At 39.6% G+C, this 11,481-nt stretch overlaps 1 protein-coding gene and 1 long non-coding RNA gene across 2 annotated transcripts in view; one reads left to right on the top strand and one right to left on the bottom strand.

Annotated features, from left to right (window-relative positions):
* LOC144038236 (somatostatin receptor type 2-like) overlaps positions 1–6,050 on the bottom strand; it is a 14,674-nt gene extending 8,624 nt beyond the window's left edge. Inside the window, exons 1-3 of the mRNA XM_077550548.1 lie at positions 5,762–6,050; positions 3,503–3,988; positions 1,170–1,495 (exon numbers count right to left, since the gene is read on the bottom strand). Of these exons, the coding sequence (XP_077406674.1) occupies positions 1,170–1,495; positions 3,503–3,893 (717 nt within the window). The 5' untranslated portion in view covers positions 3,894–3,988; positions 5,762–6,050. The remainder of the gene's footprint in view (positions 1–1,169; positions 1,496–3,502; positions 3,989–5,761) is intronic.
* LOC144038240 (uncharacterized) overlaps positions 1–11,004 on the top strand; it is a 27,367-nt gene extending 16,363 nt beyond the window's left edge. Inside the window, exon 3 of the long non-coding RNA XR_013289190.1 lies at positions 10,675–11,004. This is a non-coding gene — a long non-coding RNA (uncharacterized LOC144038240). The remainder of the gene's footprint in view (positions 1–10,674) is intronic.
* Positions 11,005–11,481: the final 477 nt, after the last annotated feature.

Below are 11,481 nucleotides of genomic sequence, written 5' to 3' on the forward strand. Positions count from 1 at the left end.
AATACTGAATACATAGATGGACGATCTGTGTCGGTCCGTTGTGGTGAAGGAGCAGAGTCAAAAGGCGAAGCTCTCGATTTACCGATTGATCTACGTTCCTATCTTCACCTATGGTCATGAGCTGTGAAAGAACAAGATCTGGGATACAAGCGGCCAAAATGAGTTTCCTTCGCAGGATGTCTGGACTCTCCCTTAGAGATAGAGTGAGAAGCTCGGTTATCCGGGAGGGACTCAGGGTCGAGCCGCTACTACTCCATGTGGAGCCGGTTGAGGTGGCTTGAGCATCTGGTTCGGATGCCTCTTGGACACATCCCTGGAGAGGTGTTTTTGGCATATCCCATCGGCATGAGGCCCCTGGGACGACCCAGGACACGCTGGAGAGACTATGCCTCTCGGCTGGCCTGGGGTCGAAGTGGCTGGGGATAGGGAAGTCTGGGTTTTTGTCTTAAAGATGCTGCCCCCGCAACCCAACCCTGGATGAACGGTATTAAATGGATGGATGGATTGATGGGATGGACAAATACCGATACCAGGCCTCTGTATCGGTACTGATACCAGCCTTATTTAAGGTATCGGTACTCGTGACGGTGGCTGATACCAATATCAAGAACGAGCTTGCTCACAAATAGTGAAAATCCATGTATAAATGACAGCCACTGAAATGCTTTGGGGGATTTTTAATTTTAATTTTATGCATGATATATTTTTTTAATTAATCGGCCGGTTAATCTGTACTCAAAAAGTCCATATTGGTCGGGCCCTAATGTTTTTGTAATAAGGGAAGAAACTGGACTTACCGGTGAAAATACACACAAGCATGGGAGAGCATGTAAACTCCATGATTCGAACCACTGAACTGTGAGGCAGACAGGCTCAACTCGTGCACTGTTCTGACAGTATTCATACAGTTTGTAATATGAACCATAAAAATCAGATCATCTCACTGTTATGATGATGCTTATTCTTCGAGACTTAAATTCTCAATTTAGCTCATAGTCTGACATAATGCGAATTCTCTACTGCAGACATGTTCAATGAGGCAGCTCAATTGCAAACAAAGTTCAATGACAGATAACAGCAGCTGGTTCAATATTTTTCGATTCCCAACACAATTATGCGTTCACAAGCAAAACTCATTTTGAGTACTTGTAGAGTAAGCAAGTTCTTACCTTGACTATAATGAGCAGGTAACACAAACATATGACGGCCAGGGGCAGGAAGAATCCAATGAAGAAGGTGTAAAATATGAAGGCGGTATAATAGACTTCCTGGGGCTCGGGCCAAACGATACCACATACTGGTACCTTGTCCAGGCCGCTGAAGATCATAGTAGGTAGGATGACTAACAGTGACACGCCCCATACTGTCAGGTTGATTAACTTGGCTACCCGGGGCTTCCGCCATTTTGTCGACTTAATTGGGTGAACCACGGCCAGGTATCGATCGATGCTCATCACCATGAGGCAAAATATGCTGGTGAACTGATTGAGGGAGTCTGGGGAAGAAACAGAAGCGGGAATCACTTGTGATTTGAATCAAACCGGGAGATAATTAACTGCAAATTAGATTTAAAGGATAGGAGAATCTGATGCTATCTGATGCCATATAAATGTAATTTGCTCAGTGCCTTCAGAATCAGTGGTGCCGGCTGATGCAACCTAAACTATACTAGCAATGGTTCCGTGTCTTTAATCAGATTTCATGTTTGTCCTCAAAAGGCCAGTGTGCTGGCCCCCGATGATGTCAGCATTTTTCTGTCCTCTGATTGAGCTCATTATCAGAGCAAAAATTGTCACAGCCAACTTGAACTGGCAAAACACGTACCGACCGGTATGTAGCGACATCCGCTGTCAAGCTAAAGGATAATCTGCGGTCAAAATTATAGTGTGATTAATCTGCGTTAATACATATGATTAATGCGATTATTTTTGGTGATTAATCAATGAGTTAACGCTTTAACTTTGACAACACTAATTTTAATACAATTGTAGTTCAAGCTTTATTTTACATACAATTTTGTGCAAAGTAGTCACTATAACGCAATTTAGTAATAATAAATGTGATGCGCTAAAAATAAATGTATTTGTGGGAACTATTGACGAGTTAAAAACACAGTGATCAAAATAGCCTGGAGTCCACAAATTGCTTCATATTTTAAATTTCAATTGCGGGCAAAGGCTGGGCAATTCCATCCATCCATCCACCCATTTTCTTTACCGCTTGTCCTTACAAGGGACGCGGAGGTGCTGGAGCCTATCCCAGCTGGCTTCGGGCAGTAGGCGGGGTACACCCTGAACTGGTTGCCAGCCAATCGCAGGGCACACAAAGACAAACAACCATCCACAATCGCACCTATGGACAATTTGGAGTGTTCAATTAACCTGACATGCATGTCTTTGGAATGTGGGAGGAAACCGGAGCACCCGGAGGAAACCCACGCAAGCACGGGGAGAACATGCAAACTCCACCCAGGCCCAGGAAGGCCGAAGCCCGGACTCGATCTCACGTCCTGTGGACTGGGAGGCGGACGTGCTAACCAGTCAGCCACCGTGCCGCCGGCTTAGCAATTAATTGAATTAATTAGATTAATCGTCATTTTTAAATTTCGAATCGTTGAAAATGGGCTAAATCGTGAAATCGAGTTTTGTCTTCTGGACTATTAAAAGTTGTTGTTCTTATGTTCTGTTACATCCAGATGTTATTGTGAGTTGTAAAATTTGCTAACTATGAATGTTAAGTTTATGTATAAACTGATTTAAAATCAGTGTACATTATTGTTGTCTGAACATTTTGCACAGGAATTATTTTTGAATAAATGAAACCTTTAAATAAACGTTTGTTGGGTTCATTAGATTAAAACCATAATCGTCCTGAATGACTGAAAAGATCGAGATTTTATTTTTTGGGCATATCGCCCAGCTCTACGCTGGATTTCAAAAGAAAAATGTGCTGTTCCTGACTGTCACCAATGACCAACATGAAACACTAATGCCACCTAGTGGCAGAAAAAATACCTCAAGTCTGTGACTCAATGTTTCATACTCCTTTTAACCGTAACTTTAAATTACTTACTATAAAATTAATGTGTCAATGAACTAAAAGATACAACCACATTTGTATTTGGTAGCCATATTTAACCAGTTCTAGATTAACAAGAGTATGAAAAACCTGCCAAAAATATTTTTGTTGTACTTTTACAACAGATACCATGTCCGACTAATTTAAACTAAATCTACAGTATATGTATGTATGCATGTATGTATGTGCAGTATATTTTTGCGCGCGTATAAGCAGTATGACGTGGGTCTTAATTCATTTTTACGTTGCATTAAACACAGCATTAAAAAAACCCATTAAATTAGATTTGATGATGCCTACAAAAACCCTGCTAACCATTTCCTATCAAGTTTTTCAAGCGTTTGCCTCTTGTGGAGCCACAAAGTGCCTATTTGCTCAAACGAAGTACGGCTGCTCTATGAAGCGTGCTGGGCTCCCCACCTACCTACAGTCATGATCACCCTGCACAGCGCCTTGCCAAAGGGCCAGTGCACCAATGCCAACTGCAAGGCAATGAACGGCAGGCTCATCATGCACAGCACGTCCGCCACGGCCAGGTTGAGGATGTATATATTGGTCACCGTCTTCATTTTGGCGTAGCGGAGGATGACGTAGATGACCAGGGCATTGCCGCAGAGCCCCACCGCGCACACCATGAAGTAAATGAAGGTGATGACGACTGAGCTGGTCTTGTCCTGGTGGGGCTCCCTCGTCTCTACTGTCAGGTTCAGGTCCGGGTCGGACTCGTTCCCCTGGAGGTAGCTGTCGTACAGGAACGGCTCGGGGGTAGTCATGTTTGGCGGAGGTGAGAGGAAGGACCACTGATCCAGCGCCATAACTGTGTAGTCGAAGTTATTTAAATATGGCTGAGGGGTTTGCAGCGTGCGAGGAGCCTCGCGTAATCACATCGCCGATGAAGAGAGGAATACATCTAAAAGGAGATGACAAAGTGAGAGAAGAGTATTATGTGTGACAGTAATAATGCAAGAGCCATGGCAACAGTTACTGAATATAACTCCTGTCAGGTCTAATGTCAGATGTCCACGTACAGTGCACTCGGCTCCCTGCAAACGACCATTTTCTGCAATTTCCAACCACTTACATCCCAAATGAGTTATTTGCTTCACTGTTCGAGTTGTCAAACCAAACCATAAACCCGCCGCCGGGAGTCAAATCATCCAGGGCAAGGGTTAAAGTGCGTGCAGATGTGTAGTTGTGTGCATACATGTATAAAAGGCAGGTTCGAAAGAGGGGACAACGAGGGCGTCGTGCTGCTACCGGAGACAAATGTTTATTCAATCGATCTTGGGGACAAACAGCTCTGACACTGTGGGAGAATCTGTCATTCTAGTTGAGCCAGAAGTCGCATGCATTAAAGGCATACCACCCTTGGCTAAACCAGGGGTGGCCAAATTATTTCCTCCAATGGCCACATACAGAAATATTAATATCTCAGAACCAACACTGCACTTTTCTGTTAAGGGGGATACATTAAATAATAAGGTAAACAACCATTGCTGTTTTTAAAAAGATGAAATCCAGGGGCAGAAGATACAACGAAAATGGCAGAGGCCCCACAATTGAACCCTGTGACCATATGTGCCATTATACATGTGAATTTATATTGCGCATGTTTGTCCAACCACTTTTTTGTTGTTGTTGTTGCTCGACATAGTATGGAGGGATTACAATAATAAAGCAACCACACGAGGTATGGAGGACCAAAAATGCCCAAATAAAAAAAAAAGGTGAAAATAACGGATAGAAGAAATATACCAGTAATTCAAAAATTTAATACAAAAAATATAGATATAAATGGAAATAAAAGCAACAAAAAATGTATGCTGTCAGTTTAACGTGTTAATTAGATTATTTAATTATCCTGCAAATTAACACGTTACGGAAATTAACGGTGCAGGCCGCTAAAAATTTGACGGTAGGCCACAAATGGCCCCCGGGCCACAGTTTGGACACCAATGGGGTAAACCATTTATATCATCATATGTGTACCACATTGGTTGCTTGGCTGCATTTTTTAGTTTTTTAAATCCTCCATACATAAATAATTCTCTATATTTCACATTTATGGACAGCTTAATGACATGCCATACGGTTGATATTGAAAAATACTTTTTTGTTTGTTTGTTTGTTTAAAAATAATTTGATTTCAAGATGCAAAGATTCGTCTCAGACACATTCAAAGGACATTTCTTTTAGCCCCTTTTTGATTCAAAAATATTTCTTCCCTTTTCAGAAAGCAACATTTCAAGTGAAATCAAATTATCGTTGCAGTATGAGTTTTTTTTTTTTTGTATTCTATATTCTTGGAGTGCTTATGGATTTTCTACCTCCAAAGCAATCTTTGTAAGCCCCTACAGGGACTGATATTGTGCTGTCACCGGGACCTCAGACGGGAAACTTCATCTACATAATTAAATTAGCAGTCACACAATCCATAATGTTTTTACTTATTTATATTTCATGTCTGTACATGTCTTCATCTACTATGACATCAGTGTTCATTGGGATTGCCATACATCTTATAGTCGGTGGTGCACTATAGATATAGAAATCTTATCTTATCAAAATATATCTAATGCAATACGAACTTTTCAATTTTTACGTATATTTTTCACAAACAATTGTGTTTTTGTCTTTGCCATATAAATCCGTGATGTTTTATATAATCATGGAAAAGACTTACTTTTAAATCGAAAATGTCCTCCTTGTATCAAGTCCATCGTGCCAACTGCCAAGACGTCCTTACGGAGCGCGTCCATCTATCCTTCCATCCGTCTATCCACCTGCTCCTTCTGTTACGCGCGGCTCCAGCGGCTCTAGCAGCCACTATGCGCCCTCGTCATGGCCCTCAAGTCATTTTTTGTGTTTTTTTTATTATCGCCGACTGTTTTTTCCCCCCTCAGAAGATTTACGCCGAAATAAACCTAAGTGAGGAAAGTGTTGGTGGAAGATCCGAGCGACGAATGCGTCATGGTGACAGGGTGCGCGCAAGACTGCGACTGCGAGAAAGAGAGAAGAGAGAGAGAGAGAGAGAGAAAGAGGGAGGGAGAGGGCGAGAGACAGAGAGAGAGAGAGACAGAAAGATCAATTCCCCATAGGGAGATTTAATCTGATCCAGGGTCAAATTGTCATGAGAAAACCTTTATTAACTGTACATGCATGTGAAATCCTGGATTTCCATCAAATCCAATTTAATGCCTGGTGCCTTCATTTGCAAGTTTAATTTGTTACCAAGCTCCTAAATCAAAAAATTTTCCCATTGATATGAATTGAAAGGCCTGTACCGTCATTTCCAGACTATTTTGTCCAAATGACTATAAACCGCAACCACAAAATTTAAAAGAGAAACAAAACTTGTGGAATAAGTGAAGTACAATTGTAATTTGATAGAAAGGGATTTCTCATGTTCTTGTGTGAAAGAGAAGTGGTCTTACCTTGATAAGAGTTTCGCCTGTCATCATTTTCACTGCTCATCAAGAATCATGACGACCCACGAGTGGATTGATCAGAGCAACTGAGCAAGAAACAAATAGACGGTCGAATAAAAACATGTTAGCTGATGTCATGTTTTGTTTCGACTTAAATTGCAAGGTCCAAAATAACACAGACTAAATTGTGTGCTCATTAATTAGACTGTACATTTTGCACCTGTTAGCAACCTGTTTAAAAGAGGGTACAGTATTTCACATGATTTATTATTATTATTTATTTATTTATTTTAATACCATGAAGCATTTGGGAGCACACAAGTTCAACATAAAGTTTGAAGTGATGGAATTGGAAGTGCTAGCGGAAGAAAAAGAAACAGTTACAGAAAAAAAGAAATCTACCACTCTGATAATTTTGGGGAAACTGCATATAAGCCATGTTTTGTCTGACTTCCATGTCCATGGCAATTGGATGTATGTGTTTCTGCGACTTTAAAATCTGAGTTTAAAACCACTCTGTGAGAGGCCAGCTCCAATTTTCGCTTTTTGTCAAAGTGACCCAGACACACTAAAATGTCTTCTTTTTTTTTCAAACTTGATATGGCATGACTCCTTGTGATTGTCTCCAAATCAGCCTTTATATAACTCAGAAGCTGCAAAATTGTTTTGCTGAATAGATGATATATCGGGATTTTTCTTGGTGACATTTCAAAAATTTGGCACTGTGATGTCATTTTGAGTCGACAGCAAAAGACAAAATGGCCGGCCCAAAGGTGGATAAAAACGGGTGGATTTTGCGACTTAATTCAAATGACACAAACACAATATTTATCAGACTACCATGTTTAGATTAGTAGACTATTGTAAAAAAAAAATAAATAAAAAAATTTGACTTGACTTTCCCTAGATTTTTCAGGTATCTGTATTTTAGTACTGCATTTACTTTTCTGAAGACATTTTACTCCCTACATCGGAAAACAGAGCTCTATTTTCTACTCCGTTGTCATGTTGCTCTTTCAACCTCTGTCCCGTAAATAGAGCGAGGCAAAGTCAACTGCGGTTGAGATTGTGATCTTGGTTTTCCTATAAGGTAGGGAAAAAACGTGACAGCAGGGACATGAGGGAAATGCCTTTGAGCATCATAAACCAATTTGATGTGATGCACATTGGGGATGTGCCATTGCATCATTGCCACATTACTGCATTGATCTTTTGATTTTATAGCCAATAACTGTTTAGGCTGAGTAATAGCTTGTTGTCCCAAATGACCATGCACATATTTTGGTATTTGAGATCAAGCACAATGCAAACAGATGGGAGCGTATTAATAAAAAATAGGTGTGACGGCATTTTCCTCTTGTACCCCTTTTAAAACACAAATGTAACAGAAGAGGCAAGCTCAACTCAAGAATAAACACGTCATCTGGGACAAGCGCTTCACAATCAATCTGTTCAGATGACTCCTCTCAAAAATATATATTTTTTATTTTTTTATTTATTTTTGTTTATTTTTTATTTTTTCTGGAGAGCTCAGTATTGTTCATTCGGTAATTTTACCGATTTGACATGTCATCATAATTGCTCTCTTTTTTTAAATTTTTTTATTATTATTTTTTTTTTATTTAATTAAATTTTTATTTTGTATGTGGTGAGAATGTGTATGTGCATGTGTGTGTGTGCGTGCGTGTGAGTGTGTATTCATAATTCACCTAAAACCTATTAACTCATTCACTGCCATTGACGGCTATAGACGTCAAAAATGCATTTGAACTATTTATTTATTTATATATATTATTTTATTTATTTATTTATTATTTAAATTTTTTTCCACTTTTGTTAACAAGAGTATTTAAACCTAGAATTTTTTTATTGTACATTTGGAACAGATATAAAATTTGTGATTAACCGTGAAACTAGCGAAATCATGCGATTAATTACGATGTACGATTAATTCTAATGGCCTGATGCCCCTAATTTTTAATAATCTTAAAAATATATATATATATATATATATATATATATATATATTTTTTTTTTCCCCACATTTTTTTAAAGAAGAAGAAGAAAAGATTATTAAAAATGAGGGGCGTCAGGTGATTAAAATTAATTGTAATTAATCATGTGACTTCACTCGTTAACTCACGACAACAAAAGATTAGGCATCAATGGCAGTGAATGAGTTAAAAAATTCCATACCGTTCACCTAAACCGAACACTTCCAGCCAGAGTCGTGAGGCCGTCAGGAGACCCGAGGAAGGACCAAAGAAAGGAAAGTGACAAATATATATTTTTTATATATATTTCTGTGACATGCCAGAAGGAAGTGCATTTCGAGGGTGTCTTCTACAACTGGCGGTGAAGCTACATGAGAAAACCTCGTCTCTCTCAAGTGCTGCTATTTTTAATGCCGGGCGACATTGTATCCAAAATTCATGCTTTATTTATGACCAATATGAATTTATTTCATCTCACCCGGGACTGGGGATAGCCATCCAATACAAAGAGGAGGAGATATTGAAAGGATCAGATAGTAAGAGCACAAATCCCTCCGTAAATCAGTAGCCAGTTTGCGAGGGCTATTAGTTCTGGGTCAAGTGAGGTCACCAGTCGACTAGCTGCTGAGAAGCAGCCAACAAGCTGGAACCACTCGCCTTTGATTTAAGTGCCTTCCACATCCTATTCATGTCAAATTTCACTCAAGCTCTTGGGCACAAATTCAGTAGTGTTTGAAGTAGTATTTGTAGTAATGGTCATGATTTAAAAAACAAATCTGCATTCCAGAGTTGCAAAACATGCTATAAAAGTGTCACCTGCCATGCAGTCTTTCAGGGTGACGTGCAAAGCTTTCCATTATAAATGCTGTGATGATTTGTGACTTCTCACTGTTATTTGCCTTTCAGCTTTTATACTGACATGGTCAGTAGGGTAAAGTGGTGTGAACGCAAGCCAATAACAGGCCTCAATTGAGCATTTGTGTGTTAAGAATTGTTTTCCCTCCAAGATCTGCTCAGGCTGACAATCCTAAATATGAAACCGGTTCAGTATTTACAATCACAAATCCTTGTGTGTGTGATTCCACCAACCTAATATGTAGGCATGGGCTGATATTAGGTTCTGATGATATGATAATCATGAGCAAAAATATCACAGCTTTCAAATGACTTTTTAATAAATATGAGGGTTAAAAAAAAATCAAACAAAACATAGAATATTTGATACAAAATAAACATTTACTTACATGTTAAGTCTTAAATAAGAAAATAAATAAATATATATGGACATTCTTGTTGTTTAGTTCTTTTTAGTAGGTCACATTGTCTCATCACTGGTGAGCTATTTTTAGAACAGACCTGTGGGCAACTCATGGTGTACTTGGGGCTAAGTATTACCTGCTGGTACCATTTTTGTGTGTGTTGGACAATGCACAATTTGCACATTAATCAACCTAGCAAAAAAGGCAACTGTGTTTGCGCAGTGTCGCTCCCCCCTCCCCTCTCTGCTCGCTGAGGGAAAAAAGGCCCTACGTCATGCTATTTTAAGCTAACATTTCGGATCTAAAACGATTTCACATAAAATTTTCTCTCATCTTTTTGATGGAAAACAACTTCACAATTACAGTATATCAACAAGTGGCTACTATGGCTCCATGCTACAAGCTAGTAAATTAGCCAGCATTAGTTAGCGGTCGGATTAACATTATTGTTGGAACGTTATAACTGTTGGATTGATGTTACATTATACTATAATTTACTTCTTTTTTTTTTTTTAACTGCTAAACTGAATCCACCTCCTGTCTGTCCCATGTGTTTGTGCATGTTGCATTGGCTAGCTGCTGATTTGAAAGGGGGGGGGGGGTCACTATGTGTCACAGTGACAGATTAGCATAGACAAGATTTTACAAAATTATATCATTTTCGTCTCGTTTTTGTTCATAAACTAAAATGTCCACAGATTTTAGTTCCGTTTTTATTAAGTGAAGTACATCTTCATTAGTTGATGAAAATGCATGCTGATTTAGTCCTAGTTATTGTTTATTAATGAGGCTTTTAGTCTAGTCTATTCTAATTTTGAAAAATGTGTGTTGACAAAATTATTTTTGTTTAGTTTTCGTTGACGAAATTAACACTAATGCCTTCTAACATGGATGTTTTTTTTTTAAATGTGGGAGGACTGGAATATCTGGAGTCAACCTTTCAAACAAAATGCCCGCTCTCCAAGATGGATTCCACAGCATGCTATCGACATTCATAGCTCAGCCTGCTGACGGAGGCTATGAGAACAGAAGTTAGGTAAAAGGAAGAGCTGTCTTGATGATGCCTTTTAGAACTGACACGCTCAGCGGGGTGACTCGCGGGGCGAAACTTTCTTCTTGACCCAAATTTGGCCCTCAACTTTTAGATACGTTTAGATTAGTGCCAGTAAGTCCATTTCGGATCAGGATGAAAGGCTGACTTCATGAAAGCTTCTCCCACTTTCCTGCTGTTTTTGAAGATGACAGTACAACACCACAAAATGCTGACAGCACCATCGCCAAAATAAAAGATGACAGCTGTACTCAACCTTTTACGTTGAGAAAACATTGACTGAATGGCCTATTTTCTTTTTTGTTTTTCCCATTTGGATATTCATTCCTTTGAACCAGGTTGCTCTTGTGCTGACTCAAATTGTCATCACCATGCAGACAAGTTGTTACCGAGGGGGGAAGCGACGACAGACGAGCGTCGGCCCAAATGTGCCCGGCTTTCTGTTTCCAGTGTGACGAGTCGCGTCTGTTTCGCTTGCTCCGGGGCTTCGCCTCTTGTCTCTCCTCTCGAGCAGCCTCGTGCACATTTCACGGCACTTGGCGAACTAAGCACAACAGCTCGTAGTGTGACTGATGCGATGCTGCTGCAAGACTTTGACACTGTGATTGTTGTGAAATAATCGCCTGGGATATGATTTATCTGCAGGTTAGCACCTTTGCGCCAGGTGATGG

This window comes from Vanacampus margaritifer, chromosome 18 (assembly GCF_051991255.1).
Source record: "Vanacampus margaritifer isolate UIUO_Vmar chromosome 18, RoL_Vmar_1.0, whole genome shotgun sequence".
Lineage (NCBI taxonomy): Eukaryota > Metazoa > Chordata > Actinopteri > Syngnathiformes > Syngnathidae > Vanacampus > Vanacampus margaritifer.